Raw genomic sequence first — 20450 nt, 5'->3', positions numbered from 1 at the left:
TTTTGGCCCATTTAAGCGGCTGCCCCAATTAAATGAACTAATAATAAATTCCTAATTATTAAATAAAATATATAATATGCAGGTAAATGAATAAGTAGGTAAAAATAATAATTAGGTACCTATTTTAATGGTTTATTAAACCAAAATACAGAAAATATTTGTACTATAAATTGTGCAGAAAAAATAATGCATACATGATAACTTTTACAATTTCAAATTTTAATTCTGCAAAAATGCATCAAGTGTAGTCTGGTTTTTGCTTTTTTGCTTTTGAAATTTTGCAGTTCTACAAAATCAGCACAGATATTCAGTGCGGATGTAGGGCTTCCTGCATAAAATAACGCTGTAACCCAACTATAAATTTTTTGGCCTCACGATTGGTTACAAGCACAGGTGGGTCATCATCCTCATCATTGCATTCTTCGTCAAATTTTTGACATTTGGATTTAATGACTTCAACAATTGCATCTTCAAAGTTTTCGTTTTCATTGTAACATGGTAAATTGTAATTATTGTTGAAAATTCTTCATTATTCATCATAGGAGCTTGCAGTATGTCTTCATTTTCATCACTACTCAAAATTTCAAGAACTTCCAAAGGTTTTAAACTGCAAACAGCAAAGCAGTTTTGTATTGTGCTGCTTTTTATAGCTCGCAAACTGTCAGAGACAAACTGTATTGTTTGCAAAATCGAAATTTTTGCACTGGTCTCTCTGACTGTTGATGAACTGGTTAATAGGTTTTCATCAATGGATTCCAGTATGTAATTAACCAATTTTCCTCGATACAGCATCTTTAAATTTTTTATTATCCCCATGTTCATTGGTTGCACTAAGGATGTTGTATTAGGAGGAAGAAATTCCAGCCTTATATTTTTTAGATTATCTAAATGAGGGTGTGTAGCACAATTATCGAGAAGCAACAAAATTTTCCTCTGCTTACATTGTAATTCTATGTCCCAACTTGTAAGCCAGTTCCGAAAAATTTCAGGTCATCCATGCATTACTATTGGCATGGTACTCTACTGGTAAACTCTCTAGCATTTTTTCCTACGATTAGTAGTTTTCGTTTGTCCGTACCCGACATATTTGCACAGCATAACACAGTAATGCAGTCCATTGCCCTTTTATATCCTGACAGTGCAATGTGCTTATAACACAGGGAACCGTCTGCTTAGCACGATAATAGAGGCTGGTTTCATCAGTGTTGTAAATATCATCTGAACAGAAATTCTCTAAAAAAAAGTAAGGATTTTAGTATTTTGCCATTGTTTAGCGCTTACATTGTCGGCACTGCCCTTTTCGTCGTGCGCCCTTTTAAATTTGATATTGTGTCTTGCTTTCCATCGAGACAACCAACCAGCAGTTGCTTTAAAATCGTTGCGGTCCAGCTTTTTAGCGATCGCCTCTGACTTCACCTTCAACACTGGGCTGCTGATATTCATTCCTCGCCTGCTAACTATAGAAAACCATTGATCTAATGCTTCTTCGATTCTGGATCCTTTCCATCACACTTTCTTTTGGATGTTCCTGGAATTTTTTCTGTAATGTCCACTCCTCATGCAGTTGATTTTCTTGTTGTAGGAGACGTGCTATGGTAGATTTTGGTACACCAGTTATATCAGCAAGTCTACGATGGCATGTATTTAATGGCTGGCTTTTAATTTTATTCAGCAAAGCAATTTTACTTGAAAGTGTAAAATCATTTCTTGGCATCTTGGCAAAGATTTAAAAATTTTAAATAAAATTGACACAATAAATCAATATCGCTAGGTACAGTATATAGTGAGGGTAGATTCTTAAGCAGATGCGTACTTGCCAGATGCACGGCAAACAATAACTGATTGGCATCACGCCAGTTAAGTGAAAAGTTGTCCCAATTAAGCGTTTAAATTATGTATTAATATGTTGGTTTGGTTTCCATTCTTTGAGATTTGGCCCAAAAAAGCGGCTGGCCCAATTAAACGGAATCGACTGTGTATATATATATATATATATAAAAAATTTCTTGACAAGTTTAATTTATTCTTGTTAAATCCTTTGTCTAAATGTAAGCAATTACATATGAAGTATCTTCACGTCTGCTACTTGTGTACAGAGGCTGATTACTGTACGTTATATATACAAAGGTGTTCTGAAAAGTTTTTGGCCTAACAATGAAAAAACGAATTTATAATTTCAAAATTATTTTTATTTTTCAACATAATCTCCCTTAAGGGGGATTTCAGCGATGCTCCAATGCCATTATCCTGTCCCTGTAGTGGTTCTTAGTAAGATCTGCAAAATACCCCTCCAGCTGCAGTCACCTCTTGATTCGAAGAAAAATGCTGACCAGCGAGGAAAGAGATTTTTAGTTTTGGGAACAGATAGAAGTCAGAGGGAACCAAATCTGGGGAATAGGGTGGATGTTTCAACAATTCATAGTGCAGATCCCTTAATTTTCCCATTGCCAAAACACCTTTGTGGGCAGGTGCATTGTCCTGATGAAAGATGATTTTTTTCTTCTGCAAAACAGGTCTTTTTTCAACGAATTTTTTCATCTAGTCTGGTTAAAAGATCGGAATAATATTCTCTGGTTATTGTTTTATCCCCTTTTCAAGATAATTAATAAACAAAATGCTTTTAGCATCCCAAAACACTGATGCTGTTAAATATACGCCATTGTTAAATATGCATTTTACTTTACTTTAATTACTTTTACTTATTATCTTTGAATAACTCTTACTTAATTCTTTTCTTAAATCTCTCTAGCTTTGGTTCGACTAAATAATATGCTCTATTTATCTATCCGTGTTAAGATTCACTCAATGGTGCACTTGGATTTTGAAGACTAAGGGTTTACTACTGGACAATGCTGATCCCCTTTTGTTTCAATACTGGTTCTGATTCCTTATTCGGATTCAGGGAAAATTTCTGTTATACTGCGCTACCCTGAATCCTAGATTGTTGAACAGCGCAAAATCAAGGAACCAGAACTCAGTTTAGTACACTATCTTAAATCACTTAAGCTTATTTTGCAGTCATAGCCTCCCTAACATTTATCTCCCACTATTGTTCGAATTTTATGAGAAGGTGCAATAGAAATATAAAATCAGGCAAGTCACTAGTTAAACTTAAAGGAAAGAACATTTAATTTCAATTCAGACATTTACACATTATAAATAGACACCGACATATAATTTCACTAATATCAAAGAATGAATATAATAATCAAAACCTTCTAAATTTCACATAGCATGCAACACACATCAATTCAAGTATGCAATTTTATCTATGAACAGCTATGCACTTTTATACACTTCATGTCAAGGCTAAGGATTATTCACTTATTAAATCACAAAGTAACCTCCACGTACTTCTGCACTAATTCCTTCAAATTTTCATATATTATCACTACTTCAAAATCTAACCATCTCTAAAGTCCTTAGCATAATTAATGACCTCAGAAACTTAATGTCCTTCCTAAATTTACAAGGCTTTCTCCCATAACATAGTTACTTAACAAAACATAGGGTTTACATTACTATTTGCTGGAGGACTATTCTTGGCCATCTCATTCATCACGACTGAACTTTCTCTTCTTGATTCCTGGCTTGTTCTATATTATCTGTAGTGTTCCACTGGTGGTCCGGACATAACATATCTCCGCCGCCAAAAGTAATTGCCCGTTGTTTTCTCGTCAACTGGTTCAACATGGCTCAGCTATTTCCTGGGGAATCGGAAACTGCCTTCTGCTGGACTAAGCGTTAACCGGCAAGCTTTCATGAACATCACGGCATGCTCCTTTGGTCTTTGTCTCAATGACCTCGTCGAAGCATGGGGCGAGAAGGTGCTACAAGGAGGTTCCAGAACCAAACGAAAAGCGACCAAAAAGCCTTCTCTTAGGTGCTGCTACTGTTTTTAAATCACGCGCCATCCTTTCTTTCTACGTCATTGCTTTTCCTCTCCCTTTTGCCTGAGTCACCCTACGTCTCCCAGTACGTAGCGCCGCACTCTCCCCTAGTGTGCTCTTCAATGTGAGTGTGTGTGTGTGGGGGGGGGGGGACATGCGTGCTTGCCTTACTCGGTGCAGGCGTACTTGTTACACATGTTCAGCTTCTGGCCATCTGCACCTAATCCGATTAACTAGTCTCCCAGCAAATTTACAAGCATTTACACAAAAGTAACATAGCTTAAATCACAGACAATTCACAATATTTATATTACAACATGAATTATGGATAAATAACCTCAATTTAGTAATGTTTCTGGTAAGTCACAAGTAATTTAGCACATCTAATATGTCAATATATGTTAAAAATTTCAAACGCACGTTAAGTCTGAAAGAAACGTAATTAATTAATTTTCAGTTAAATTCAGAACTTAACAATGCCATGACCTTTCCTGCTGATGGAACCAACTTTGTCTTCTTTGGTGCTGAACAACTGGCTTCTGTCCACTGTTTGGATTCTGGTGTGTAATGGTGAATCCAAGTCTCATCCGTAGTAATAAATCGACACACAATATCAGTTTTATTCTTGTTAAAACCCTCCAAGCACTGTTCAGAGATTTTCATGCGAGTGCATTTTTGATCTGCTGTCAGCAAGCGCGGTGCCTATCTTGCACAAAGCTTTTTCATCGCAATTCTTCATGCAAAATATATCCTACACATTCTTTTGAAATGCCTATAGTCTCAGCAATTTCATGCACTTTGACTCATCAGTCATCCAATACCATATTGTGCACTTGATCAATGATTTCTGGTGGTGTTACACCTTTTGGACATCCTTCACATGGATCATCTTCAAGACTGGTATGGCCATGTTTAAACTTGGCAGCCCATTTCTTAATTGTCGAAAATGAAGGAGAAGTGATTGATTTTATCAATTTCAAGGGATACAGATAACACTTTTGCTTCAGACAGCTGTATAAAACAAACTACTTGATAGAATGACTTGCAATTTCACATGGATTCTTATGACAGATGTTCCAACTTAGGAAAAAAAAATCTTGCCAATAGTGTTGCCATCTATGGTCGAGGCTGAGAACTTTTCAGACCAAGCCAAAAGGCTGCAAGTTCAAATCCTGCCTTGGGCATGAATGTTTGTGATTGCTGTGGAAATATTAGTGGTGGTGGGCAGTAGATGGCTTTGGTATAGATGATGTGATTCGTGTAGTTGGATTTGAGTGGTGGAGACGGAGAGCTGTAGAGTAGGTGCCCTCCCTCGATGAGTCTTTGGACTCCTTGGAAGTGTCATGTAATAATAATTGTCACAAATAATGAAGGTAATATAACATTTTTATTATTGATTAATATGTGGGCGTTTGCACACCACGACGCTTGGCTGCATGAAGGAAGACTTGGTTTCGAGTCTAGTCGGTGACTAGAGGAAATTTTTCTAAGCCTTTTTTCGACCGGTTCCCAAGTTAGTCGATCTCTGACACGGGCAAGCGGGTTTTTCCTCTTATTAACCTGCAACAAAAACTAAAGCTTTTTAAGTACTAAACTCAATTCAGTTGGTACATTTTATGATTATAATAGCATTATTTACACTTTTTACCCTATGACAAGGGGCAGAGTCATCCTGAAAAATTTTCTAGTACACTTGTGCATTCACTGAACCTTTTGTGAAATGCAAGTGACCAACAATGTGATATGACATGCAGCCCCAGATCATCTGATTGGCTGAGAATTTGACTGTTGACACTAGACAGCCAGGGTTAAATTTTTTCCTCGATTCTACTGATCAGCGGTCCATTTAGCATGCTCTTTGCACCAATATAGCCAAACTAATCTCATTTTTATGGTTAACAAGGACTTCTGTTTAGGACGCCAGGCTATCAGTCCCTGTCAAATGAATCTTCTCGTGACAATTAGAGCTTGGCACAGCTCCTGTTGTGACAAGCTCTGTCACCTGTCCTTCAGAACTTTTACTGAAATAGTGGGAGCACCAGTAGAACCAATTAAAACTGTATGTGTGTGTATGTATGTATATATATATATATATATATATATATATATATATATATATATATATATATATATATCGGAGTGGCATAAAGAAGAGTTCCTGGATCTTCTAATTCATCTAGCAAAGACACCACTTTCAAACAAACAAACTATACTTGGTAAAATCACAAAAAAGTGTGCGACAAAATCATCCAGATTTTATCCTGAAAATTCCAGGACTTCAGGAGCCACTTTCCCAGTCAAATATGGGTGAAACAACATTAGTTGAAATTACTAATAATGAACCTAGTATAACAACTGAACAGATACAAGATGAAATGCAAACAAACGAAGCTATTATACATGGAGAAACTGGAAAAGAAACAGAGAACCATCTCATGCTATTAAAGGAAAGCAAGAGATGCAATTAAAGAAAAAATAAAGTTTACTGACTAAGTTTTTTCAGTACAATTATCATCTGCATGAAAAGAAAATAACTAGCTTCTAAATCAAGAATGATATACATGAACCTGAAATAACAGAAAGCAACTGTAAAAAACCTGGAAAACAATTTACGAGAAGCAGGCTACACAATTTCTTCACAGATTGAAGCCCTCATCAGCTTCATCCGAAATCTAGAAGTTAATGACTTACCAGTAACACTTCACTAATCATAGCATCTCCTTTCTGCATTGTCTCATTAAATGTATGAGGATTCCATAGGCAAATTAAACAAGAAACTATATGGGAACTTCTGCTACATCATAATATCAAGTTTTTGTTTCTCCAAGAAACATACTTCTGCAGATATAAAAAGTTTAACAGATAGATATCTACTTCTTTCCTATTGGAGCTGTTATTCTTGCCCCCCCCCCCCCCGGGCCATTCTATAATATTCAGAGGGATGCAGAAGGGAGAATCTTGACAGCAGACTGTAAATACTGTGGATATGTAATAAGGTTTATAAATGTTTATGCTCCATCAAATGGAACAGTTAGACGAAAATTCTTCCAGGAATTGCATCCATATTTATATGGCTGCAATTCCTGGAAGAATTTTCATATTGAAATTCTGTATTGAAATACTGGAATTGTATTGAAAATCCCACATTAGACAAAATAGGACACCCCAAGATTGGAAAAGTAGGATATGCATAGTTAAAAAGTCTCGACAATGCTCAACTAGTAGACGTATGCCAAATTCTCCAGGCTTACATGTGCATGAATCAAAGTATGTTACTCTTCTTAATCAAATTTATATCTCTTCTTCTCTTAATAAGAATAATTCAGATAAAACATCTTGACATCAGCCTGTCAAATAATCCATTTCTACTTAAATTCCACTGCATGGAACAAGTACAGATCAGATCTGGGCTATAGAGACTTCAACCAAATTCCATACCCTCTGTTCAAACTGAAATAATGTTACCTAGAACTGGGATATGTGGTTAAAATTCATACAAGCAGTAAAACAGAATATGATTGAATTGGGAAATAAACAGGCTTTCCTCAAAAAAAGTTGAAAGACCTGTATAAAGAGAGAAGCTGTAAATTAAAGATACCAAGAAATTATATACTTGGTTTAATCCTTTATCCAAGTGTAAGCAAACAAAGTTTGCACCTGAAGTGTTTTCAGGACTGGTGCAACTCGTATATAGAATCTAATGACTTCACATCAGTTGCCGTAGTATCCCATTACTTCAACTCACCTCTGGGTCTGGTTCCCACTAATGAGACCTCAGTAAAGGTCAAAATAGTCTGGGTAGTGATCCTTCCCACAATGCATAGCATTATACATGTCTGCAAGGATATGTGCTTTACATTATGGGATACTAAGGCAAGTGATGTGGAGTCATCAGCTTCTATATATATATATATATGAGTTGCCCCAGCCCTGAAAATACTTCATTTGCAAACTTTGTATATTTATACTTGTATAAAGGATTAAACCAATTATATAATTTCTTGGTATCTTTTAATTTATAGTATAACAAAGTGGAAAAACTTCCAACAAGAAAGAAGCTGATTTGTAGCAAACTAATGCAATGTCATAGAATGTAGCAACATCATTAGAAACATTAACATGGAGATAGAAGTGGAAAGGAAGAAAGAAGTAGAAGAAAGAGATTTTAAAATAAGGATACAGCAGCAATTAGCAGATAGCCCTTCAGCTTCATTCTTCAATAGAAGTTCACTAAATTCTGTGAAGAAAGGACTGTTACTCAAATCTTCATTGACGGTGAAGACATGTCTACCACTCAAGACATCATGGACTCCTTTCAAAAACACTATAAAAATCTGTTTGAAGACAATAGTACTGTGTAAATATGACTTCTGCATTACTTCAACCTTGGTATCTCTTCTGTATCTGGCTGCTACCACTGATGACATTTATTAATGCTTGTCATTGAGTTTGCTTAGTTTCTGAGGAATAGAGAAGCTCTATTCAGTGGCAGGTTTTTGTCTGTCACTGGGTGGAATCACTGCTGAGTTTCCAGTCCTGGAGTGATTCAGGTCAGGAGCGACGAGTTTAGTAGCGATCCTTTAGGATCACTCAGTGAGATTAAGAGCGATCTTGTAAATCACTCATATAATCACTCAGGTGTGTATAATACTATGCATTATGGGAAGGTCACTGCCCAGACCAGTTTCAACCTTTATTGAGGTATGTTCAGTGACCTTCCCATAATGCATAGTATTATACACACCTGAAAGGGTGCGCACCTTGCATTATGGGATATTAAATAGTTTTGTATACAAAAAAATTGATGTGAAGTCATTGGCATCTGTATACAGATAGCCCAGTTGTGAAAATACTTCATGCACAAACAGTGCTAGCTTACACTTGGATAAAGTATTAAAACAAGAATATAATTTCTTAGCATCTTTAATTTAAAAATGCCATCAACCAAACAAAAACAAAAGTATGCCTAATTAAGCGCCTCCGTAGCGCAATTGGCAGAACGACGGTACATTGCGCCCTTCGATTGGAATAGGCCTAAGTTCGATTCTCGTCGTGATGGGAGGAATCTTTATCTGGTCGATTTCAATCGATGGTGAGTTAGCCGATCTCATACGGAGGTAGCAGTGTTTTTTCTCCCGGAAACTCGGGTTTTTCATCCCGCATACATACAAATCGGCCCTTCAGAACACACGCAATTTACAGACAAAAATTACTAGTTGTGGTGGTGTTGGAGGTGGGCGGTAGATGGTGTTGATTCGTAGTAGAGGTAAGGTGTAGAGACAGTTGAAGATGTCCTCCCGCGATGAGTCTTCGGACTCCTTGGAGGTATCAGGAATAATAATAATAATAATAATAATAATTTGGTTCTGGCTTAAGCATTAGTGCAGATGTGTGAATAGACTGTTGTACACCACTGGAATATGCTATTATAAACAGTAAGAGTTCTCTCAGCTTGCAAGGTTTTTGCTAGAAACTTCTGGTAAATATTCTTTATATTCCTACATGGTTCCCTAATTAAATAATCATGAAAGCATGGCTGTGTTTGAAGATATTCCATCACTGATCTTAAACCATGCTATATTAACTCAAGAATAAAATGAAAATAATTATTTGAAGTAATGCATGTTTTAAATTATGTATTTTTATTTATTGTGGATTTTTTGCACTTGTTGGTCATTCTCCTTGCAAACTAAAATTGTAATGAGTATTAATTAAGTAGAAGGAAATAATTTCTGGCCTGTTGACAAACTGCCTAGCACTAACAACAAACTGTAGATTTGAATTCCATTGTGATATAGATCAGCGCTTTCCTAACTGTGGGCCGCAGCCCCCTTGGGAGGCATTAGTTTTGTTGAGGGGGGGTCGTGAAATAATGAAAACAAATTTAAAACGTTTTACGACTAAGTAGATTTTTTTTTATCTTAGAAGAAACATATTTAATTTTTAGTATTATTTCTTTTTTATTTTTTATATTTTAATGGAAAAAATCGCATATTGGTGTTGGTTCACAAATTTTGCTTCCTGCGTATTTCGGCGCTTAATGAATATTAATAAATATATGCTTATTCATATAAGTTTCATTTCAAAGGTATTGATAAGAAGCACAAAAAAGCTTACAAACAAAATCTTGTGCTCATTTAAAATGACCAAGTTTTTTACGCTTTAAATTAATGTTTCACTGCTAGTGTATTCAGGTGTGGGGGCAATGTGCAGAAAAGAAATATGCTTGGGATGCTGGGCGACTACACTGATAGCACAGATCACATGCATCAGAACTATAAACTCCGGGATTCTCTTATTCACGTAATTCACTAATTTCATCTTGTTAGTCTGTGGTGTGCCGGTATCGGTATGTGGTGCTATTATTGATCTATTCTAGGTTAAAAATTTAACCCTGTGATGAATAAGTGGCTGATGGGGGGGATAAAATAAAATCCAGTGATGGGGACCATGAAATGTTTTAATCTTTCCAAAAGGGCCTTTACATCCATAAGTTTGGGAAGTACTGATATAGATTATTGTGAATGTTTTTATATGGCAGTGATTTTTTTCCTTTTGATTTCATACAGTTTTTATAACTTATGGTTAGCATGCACACTTCCCACTATTTCTGTTATCCATGAGAAGACACTGACCATGTGACACATTGGCTGGGAGATTTCTTCTGTTATAAGAAACAAATATTTCCCTTCAGATAGCAGATGAATACAATGAAGTGCTTGAGTTTAACTGGGTTATATTGATAAAGAATGTCTCCACATGCCTGCAAAATTCAAACATGTTCAAAAGTTGTTTTTGCAGAGTGCAGCAAGGATGCTATTTTGAACTGCTCAAGATAATTTGAGCTTAGCAGTGAAAAGATTAAAATTTTGTTCTTCTAGCAACTGTTTTAATGATAAAATGAGGCAAAACAAAATTGTCTACAGTACATACATATGAACAGTACATACTATCTAGGTTTGTAGTTATCCACTTATATTGATGTTTAGTGGAGAAAACACACGTCCAGAGGTAATTATTATTACTAACTAAATTTATTTAGCTACAGAGTGTAGATCACTTTTTTCATACTTGGTCTGTGTTTGCCTTCCTCTTAGTATGCATACTTGTGCTTAGTTTTATTTCCATGTACCCGTGAAGCTTGGTGAACCAAGGTGAAATACTGGCTTAATTTATTAGCTAAATAAATTTAGTTAGTAATTATTATCTCTATACATGTTTTCTCAATTAAACATCAACATGAGTGATGATCAACATCCAAGCATCCATACTGGGTTTGTTTTCAGTTATTGTGATGAAAGCTTGTTACAATAATTTCTTTGTTGTTATTATATGGTCATCTCTGTCTCTCTCTCTCTCGGAAGTCAGGATGATCAATGCAGTACTTATTAGTTCATTGTCACTACTCTCACGACTTCCTTTGCCAATCCATTCCACCCATTGACCACTCTCCAAATATACAGTATAGTCCTCACAACCTTGGTAACCGCATGCTTAGTCAATTTCTGGAAAGATTCTTCATTTTCATGCCTTTATAGTTTTCTTTTATCAATGATGTCCTTTGGTTGGAAGGACGAAAGTTCAATTCTGTCTAGGATACAAAGAGATTTTACTATAGCTTTTCAAGAAAGGTGAGCTATCTGGTCTCATTGTTGGGGTGGCAAGGTTTTTCATTCTGCAAAATATTAAAAATAGCAAGAATACATGTGATTTAAACATAGTAAACAGTGCAGATTTGATTAACCACCCTATCATAAGCAGCGGTCAGGTTTCTAAAAAGTTGCATTACTTGTCTATGGTAGTCCATCGAGCCTAACATGAAAGGAAGATGGAATTCCTCAGTTCCTTCCTTCTTATCATCCATAGAAAAATTTCTTCTCTGTCTTCTTTATAGAATCCTTTTAGTAGTTTTGAATGCGAAATATTCTATATTCTTAATGAATTTCATCTTCCTTTACTAAAACATTATAGTTGAAATATTATAATTCCCATGTGGGAAATTATAATTTTTAATCGTCATTAAACTTCAAAATTAACATGATTTTGCTTCCATCTGTTAAATTATTTTTCATACAGATTAAGTTAACCGAATGTTATAATAGTGAATTGTACTCTTTTTTAAGAGTAATTGCAAGAAATTCCAAATTTAGAATCACCAATCCAATAACATGTTCATGGCTGAACTGTGTCATGCACTAGTACAGCATGAAATGTGTTCTTGTGCGAATGTGTTAAATCTGAATTCAGGCACAACTGGTTTTTTTGGTTACATTGAAAATTTGGATGGGAATGACATTTAGCAGAAATTTTCTATTATCCATTCATTAATATGTGTACCATGATTAATTAGTATACAACAAAAAAAAGCATGAATTTCAAAAGTGGCAGGAATGGGAACAGTCCCTTCCCATGCAAAAATTGTTGCTACTATAATGATATGTAGATTAATAAAGAATATGTAAAAGAAATATGTTCATGACCTTCTCCCCCCTCCTTTTTTTTTTTTCAAGAAAATATATCTGTAATGAATGCAACTGTAAATTACATTTTAATTATAACCTTGAAAAATTTAACGCAGTTATAATATAATCACATTTTTGTGATTACATTATAACTAGGAAACTAGTTATGATGTGATAGGGAACTGATTCACTAATTCATAAAATTATAAATTAAAAATTTTAAATTGACATGCCCTACACATTCACCTCTTCATCCTGTTCTGTAACATAAAATTTCTTGTATTCTAGTTTTGCATTTATTCAAAGCATATTTACTAGCATCATGTTACATTTTTGTGATTACATTATAACTAGAAAACTATTATATACTAGGGAACTGATTCACCAATTCATAAAATTGTAGTGAATGGCTAAAAGTTCACTTTAAATAATAAAAATTGTTCAAATGTTCTGAAATTCAAAACAGCATACCTTACCTACTCATGAGTGCAACTTCTTGATGCATGACCAGAGAATGTTTTTTAACATTTCTTTTTTCACTGTTTTACTATGAAATATATTAATATATTTCACTATGCATGATGTGTCTTGCTATCTGGCATATGATGAGATGGAATATTTATGTTATTCCATCTCATATTAATATTATTATATATTAGAATATATATATATATATTAGATCAAAATTTAATTGTGATGTGCATTCATGCACATTCTATTTAATATGTATCCTATCAATGGCATCTTGTGGGTTCAGTGCTTTACTCCCAAGTACAAACATTAATGAGCTGTGTACACATAGATACAAGACTATATTAACTGAAACCAATGCTGCTTCAATTCCTAATGTTTATTTAAACAGAGTGCTGAAGCCCTACTACATTGTCCTAACTTAAATTGGAAAATCTGGGAAAGTCTTATTATCAGCCATCAATAGTTTTTCATCCTTATATCAGTTCACTATATCTCACCCAAATCCCATTGTTTACTGTATCATCACTCAGCTAATATTGTTTTTAGATAATCTGTTGTTAACATTCTTATAATAATGATGCAGATGTAATAATCTGCATCATTATTAATTGAAAAATTCTCAAAAAAACCCATTGTTGCTAATAGAAAGGATCAAATTTTTCTCCTTTGATTCAGAAATTTATTTTATTAATTTTTTTTGCATGCCTTGGAAAATCTCAGTCAAGTGTATTTAACCATGATTTTTTTATAATGCAGTCCAAAAGAAAAATTTCAGTGAGTAGTTATGCAGACACCTGTTGTATGTGTTTTTTTTTTTTTTTTTTTTTAGTTCTTTTAATTTTTCTATTAAAATTCTAATTTGAATACCCAGTGATATATTGTTTCTTTCAGTCAACAAAGCATGGTAATCAGGATAACGGAGAAGACTTCATTCACAGCTGTCCCAATACCCATTACTTATTTTCAGAAGGTCGTAATTTTGCTCAATCTGTTAGACAACCTTTAAAAAATTTGGTGGAAGGAGTGTGTCCCACCAAATCCTCGTAAGTTATTGGCCTGTTTTAGCTACATTATTTTTCTCATAAACATTTCATTCAATTTATAAATTTTTTTGACATTATAATTTCTTAATAAACTTTTTCAACATAATTTGAAAAAAATTTAATTTCCTCTTAGTGTTTATGCTTGATGTGTCATTGTAGATTGGTAAAGAGAATTCATAAGAAATTCTCAACACAAACTTTGAGGAAATTACAGCTGATTTTTGGACTCCAAAGAAACATGCATTTCTTTGGAATCAAATTCTCAACACAAAATCAAATTTCTTATGAATTCTAAAATCTGAAGGAATTTTGAAACAGATTATCTCTTGGCATGTATTAGTTGACTCCATTGGGCCATGTGGTTGATGGCAAGAGATTGTGTTCCAGCTGCATGGTTCAAACTATTTGCATTAAAATCGTAAATAAAATGGACCTGACCTTCTGTAGCCAAACTTAGGCTGTGTATATGTTAATAGTGTATTTTTTGTTAGTTAAACCTAGTCATTGGTAGAGGTAGCAATGCTACTTCACTAGGATATACTTACAGAATAAGGCGGTTTCCCATTGCCTTCCTTATCCAACAGATATGTGCTTTCACTGGGCTAATTTGCCTATTTTGAGAGATGAAAAATCCAAGTTTCTGGGAGAAAAATCCCTTCATTTCTGTATGAGACCTGCAAACTCACCTTCAATTGAAATTAAATAGCTGCATGTTTCTTTGGAATCCAAAAATCAGCTGTAATTCAAACCCAGGTATTTTTAACCAAAGAGTTCCATTGAAACAAACTGAGTGAGAGGTACTTTAGGAATATGATGTACATATTTTTTTTTTATTTTTAATTTAATGAAATTTAAATAAAAAATTACATTTAAATTTAATATTTAAGTGCAGGTTTCATAAGTGTCACAGATAAGTACATTTCTATTCTGTAATTAATTTTTCAATAACTAAAAAATCTAAGAAATTTTGTAACAGATTATATCTCTTGGCATGTATTAGTTGATTCCGTTGGGCCATGTCTGGTTGATGGCAAGATAGTGTTCCAGCTGCATGGTTCAAACTGTTTGCATTAAAATTTTAAATTCAAATAGTTCAACTCACTCGGTTGACTATCCCTGCTAAATATAGGAATTATTCATATCTTGTAATAGTGTCAGTGATTGTTTCACCAACATCTGTGCATGCATCTGTTGGGTTTTTCTGTGCTTGTGGGCCTCGAAGCAAAAAATCTACAGCAAAAATTAACAAATATAGAACTGAATTTCACCAAACTAACTTTTTCACAATTTCATTCTTCTCATTAAGCTTCTTTATTACTGAAAATTTAAATTTCCTAATTTTTCTACTGTGTGTATTATTGGATTCTTATAACTAAAATTTAAATTAAAATAATTGTTTTATGCTTGTAATTTATTATAATGCAAATGTTAAAAAATACTTTTAATTGTGTTTGAATGAAACATTATAACTAATTCTAAATTGCCTTTGCCTGAGGAGGGATGGGTATGCCATCATTAGTTTGAAGGGCGAAAGGACTTATACAAGATGGATGGCCTGCATTTGAATGGACTTGGTGTGCAGAGACTGGAAAGAGGGTTGCTGAATGAAGTGAAAATGGATGTGCAAAACCAGGGAAACTAGAACTACCAAGGAGGGGGGGGGGGAAGAATGGATATGCAGACTCAGTGAGACAGATGAGTGTAAGAATGTATATAATGTACCTGAGCCAGCACTAAGCACAAAAAATGGGAATGGGTCATTTAGAATAACGTATCAATATAGGGGTGGGACTAATGGATCACTGCATTTCATGTATACTAATGCCAGGAGTATTAGGAACAAGAAGGAAGAATTTTTGGCCTTGATTGGCTCTTCCTGACCACAGGTTATTGGCATTAGTGAAACATGGCTGACGGAAGAAGATATAGTTAGTGGGATAGAATGTGTAGGTTATAGTGTGTTTAGGAGGGACAGAGAGAATAAAATGGGGGGAGGGGTATTATTGATGATAGCTGATGAACTGCAGCCAAGGAGAATTGAAGTTGTATTGCAGGATAGTGAAAGGAGCTCATTTGAGGCTATTTGGTGTGAGATTGAGACTGGCAGAATAAAATATACAGTTGGGTGCTGCTATAGACCAGGTGATGGAATAGATGGTGGAGATAGTATGCATAGGGAAATTGATGAAATGAGTGGAAGGAGGGTAATTATTATGGGGGATTTCAACTATGGTAACATTGATTGGAAGGAGGAGAGGACACATGTGAGGAAGGAAAAGGATTTTATTCAATTATTAAGGGATAACTATCTATCTGAGACAGCATGTAATTGAAAATACTAGGGATGTGAGAGTGCTTGACCTGGTAATAGCATCTGAGAATTTGACTGTAATGAATATGACCATGTTGCCACCTATTGGTGAGAGTGATCATAAGGTCTTGACCTGGGAGGTGGCTAAAGGTGTGGAATTTTTGATTAAGACAGGGTATATGTGGAATTACCGTGCTGGCAAATATGACAAGCTTAGGAGATTGCTTGGATCAGTGCCATGGCATGTACAACTGCAAGGGCTGGACGTCGATAGAGCATGGGAAGTGGTCAAGGAGCATTTACAGAAGGTAATGGCTGATTGTATACCTAGGGTCCGAACAAGTAGGTGTTAAATGGATGAATAACACCATTAAGCTTGAGCTGCAAAAAAAGAAACAACTGTGTAGGGAATTTAAAGAAAGGGGTGACCTGCAGGCACACGAACGGTATAAAGTGCAGGCCAGAAAGGTAACGAGTGTGGTAAAAAAAGCAAAAGCGGATTATGAAAGGAAACTAGCTTTGCAAGCAAAAGAGAATCCAAAACAGTTCTTTCAATATGCTGCAAGCAAAAAAAAAAACTGTACACGGTAAAATGATTTTAAGGAATGACGATGGTAAGGAGGTCACTGAATCAGTCGATATAGTGGAGTTACTGAGCACGCACTATGCAAAAGCATATCATCCAGGTGGTGACATTGAAAAAATGAAGGAACCATTAGTTTATACGGGAATAGTGATGAATGAAGTGGAGGTGACTAGTCTATTACAGAACCTTAATGTGAACACATCTGTGGGATTGGATGGTATACCGGCACGGGTCTTGCGTGAAGCGGCTAAAGAATTATCAATGCCCTTGACCATGTTGTTTAATCTGAGTCTCAGGTCTGGCTTAGTCCCGAAGGTGTGGAAAGAGGGGAAAATAGTTTCACTGCATAAAGGAGGATCCAAGACTAAGGTTGCAAATTACCGACCAATCAGCATATCAGGAGTCGTTGTCAAGGTCTTGGAGAAAGTTGTCAAGGGAAAAATACAGGAATGGATTGATGAAAACGAGATACTGTACAGGGGACAGCATGGCTTTGTGAAGGGTAGATCATGCTTCAGTAACTTGCTCAAGTTTTATAACAAGGTGATGGCTGAACTGGATAGGGGAAATGGGTTTACAGTGATACTGCTGGACCTGGCAAAGGCATTTGACAGGATACCACATGGAATACTAATCCGTAAACTACAACATATGGGAATGGATATAGGGTTGGTGAGGTGGATAGGTGGTTGGTTGATGGAGAGATATCAAAGAGTAGTTTATTCAGGAGTGGAGTCCAAAAGACAGCCTGTGACTAGTGGTGTGCCGCAGGGTTCTGTTCTTGGACCACTACTGTTTAATCTGTTCATTAACAATATAGGGAAGGATCTAAGTGGAACAATTCATTTGTTCGCTGATGATGCAAAGTTGGGTAGGGCAATAGTGAATGCAGAAGATGTCAAAGTCTTGCAGGATGACTTAGATAGATTGGAGTTCTGGGCTAAGGAGAATGGATGTCAATTTAATGTGACAAAATGTAAGGTTATGCATTTTGGGGTGAAAAGATTAGCAGCAGTATACCACGTTGGTGGAACTGTACTCCAAGAGATTGATGAGGCCAGGGACTTGGGAGTGTTGGTGGATAGGGAGATGAAGTTTAGGGGGCACACTGCAAAAGTAGCTAAATCAGCTCATCAACTCACTTGGTTGTTGAAAAATACCTTGACAAGCAGAGACAAGCAAGTTATTGTACCTCTGTACCGAGCCTTGATAAGACCTCATCTCGACTACTGTGCCCAGATTTGGTCATCTCGGTTCCTTCTTGATGGGGAGGAGGTGGAGAGGATCCAGAGGCGAGTGACTAAGATGATAGCAGGTCTATGGAATGAACCATATGAGAACAGGTTGAAGATTTGTGGGTTGCAGAAACTGATTGATAGGTGGAAAAGGGGAGATATGATTGAGACATTCAAATTGCTAAAGGGATTCTATAGGATTAATTCAGAGGATATTTTTGAGATCAGGACTGGTGGTGGGAGAACTATGGGATACCTATGGAAGCTGGGCAAGAGTGTGGTTAGCAGGGGTGTTAGAGCTGGGTTCTTTACTTTTAGAGTGGTAAATGAGTGGAATAAGCTGCCAGAGTCTGTTGTGGGTGCTATGACGATGAATGAATTCAAGACAAGGTATGATAGATACTGTGAGAATGTAATCGCATGGTTGTGTGGACATGATGTTTAGGGCCTCCCTCGATGAGTCTAAGGACTCCTGGAGTCACCCGAAATAATAATAATAATTATTACTAAAATTTTAAAAAGGCATATGTGGATACTGAAAATTTGGCAAACACTGCACTAAGACAATGGAAATTAGAATTCTTGAATTTGCAGTGAAAAATATGTTCTACTTTCTATGAAAGGTTGGAAAAAATTTCAAGTGAGTTTATTGATTTCTTTTTATAGCCATATTGTATTATTAATGACTAATTCATCCCATGAACAGTAATTGTAATTTACTAACTATGTTATTTGGAACAGCCTTCCTCATACTGGTTTTCCAGAATTACAGCCTCCTTGAGGGTCAAAGCTATATAACTGAGAGGAGACCTCCACATAGCCTTTAAAGAAATGCGGAGAGCGGACGGCTTCTGACCTAATGTCCAATCCTCACCTTCTCGTGGTGCACCCTATTAGGTATCTCCCTGGATACTGAAAGAACGAGGATGGGCTGGTAATTTTGGATTTAGCCAACAAAATTGTATTATTGGCTTAAATCAGTGTTTCTCAATGTGGGGCAATTTGAATATTTTGGGGGCCAGTTAGAAAATGTACATGTACATATTCGTACATATTTATATTATACTTTTTCAGAATTTGGCTGACTATTATGCTAGGGGGGCGGGGGGGGGCATCAAAATCTTTGAGATGTTGAGGTGGGGCATGATCCAAAAAGGTTGAGAAACATTGGCTTAAACCAAAATAAAAAATGATGATTCAACATGACAGAATTTCATGCCGGCTGGGGCGTTGCCTGGTTAAACAAAGCCTCCATTGTTTTTTGCCAGGGAACCAGGGCAAACAACGAAAAGTCAGCTACTGGAACAAATCCTAAAACACACCCCAACTCAACTTCACCAGGGTTCAAGATTGGTACTATCAACATAAAAAGCCTGAAGTATACTTGAGAAACAGTTGAGAAGGATTGTGGAAGAGAAGCTTGGTGAAGAACAAGCTGGATTCAAACCAAATAGAGGCTGTCAGGATCAGATTTTCACTTTACGATAGATGGTTGAGAATATTATGGGAAGATCTGTATTTAAGTTTTGTAGATCTGGAAAAGGCATATGACAAGGTGCCAAAGGAGAAGCGATTTGAAACTCAACAGTTATATGTCAATATGCTTCTTGAGCAGATCATCATCATCAGTGGGGCATTATATCAAGCAATACTTAGTCTTTATTTGAGTAGTAAGTCAGCAGTTAGAATTGAAGGAAGGATAGGAAGGTGGTTTAATGTTAAATCTGGTGTCAGACAAGGATGTACTTTATTCCCTCTGTTATTCCTCATCTGTATGGATCACATTATGAAGGAAAATGCTATTAAACCTGATATCAAAATTGGAGATGTTAATGTCAGCTCTTTGCTTTATGCAGATGATGTTATACTTCTAAATAAACCCACTACTACAAGTCTGCAAGATTCCCTGACTAAAATGAATAACTGTCGTAATAGATATGGTATGGTGGTCAGCATTAAAAAGACAAAGACAATGAAAATGGGCAGAAACATTGAAAATATCAACTGCATTGTGAATGGAGAACCTATAGAACAAATAAAACTTTTCAGCTACTTTGGCACTATTTTTAGTGAAGATGGTAACATAAATATGGAAATAGACAACAGAATCAACAAAGCTGATATGTTAGGAAGTCAACTGAATAAATTTAAATGGAATAAGAGAGAAATTAGTCAAAACACTAAATTAGCTATATATACAAGACAGTATTCAAGTCAATTTTAACTTATGGATCTGAGAGCTGGGTCAGAAGCAAAACACTTCACCAAAGACTAGAGACCGTAGATATGAGAGTCCTGAGAAAGATTAGGGGAGTGAACTGATGGCATCAATGGCAATATCGTATTAAAAATGAGGATATTAGGATAGAACTTTACATTGTGAGCATCCAGGAATGTGTTAACAGAGCTAATCTCAGGTGGTATGGTCACTTAAACAGAATGGGAGAGG

General features: G+C 35.8%; 1 protein-coding gene across 1 annotated transcript in view; it reads left to right on the top strand.

Moving 5' to 3' along the window:
• The window catches only part of LOC150104094 (ER degradation-enhancing alpha-mannosidase-like protein 3), a 391801-nt gene that overhangs the window by 260436 nt on the left and 110915 nt on the right, over positions 1-20450 (top strand). The window contains 1 exon segment of the mRNA XM_090396397.1: positions 13718-13869. Coding sequence (XP_090252523.1) covers positions 13718-13869 — 152 coding nt within the window.

Source organism: Typopeltis vanoorti, chromosome 8, assembly GCF_054136105.1.
Source record: "Typopeltis vanoorti isolate ZY-2024b chromosome 8, IOZ_Tvanoo_1.0, whole genome shotgun sequence".
Classification (NCBI taxonomy): domain Eukaryota; kingdom Metazoa; phylum Arthropoda; class Arachnida; order Uropygi; family Thelyphonidae; genus Typopeltis; species Typopeltis vanoorti.
The sequence above is the reverse complement of the archived record's forward strand: the minus strand, read 5'-3'. Positions and strand labels throughout refer to the sequence as shown.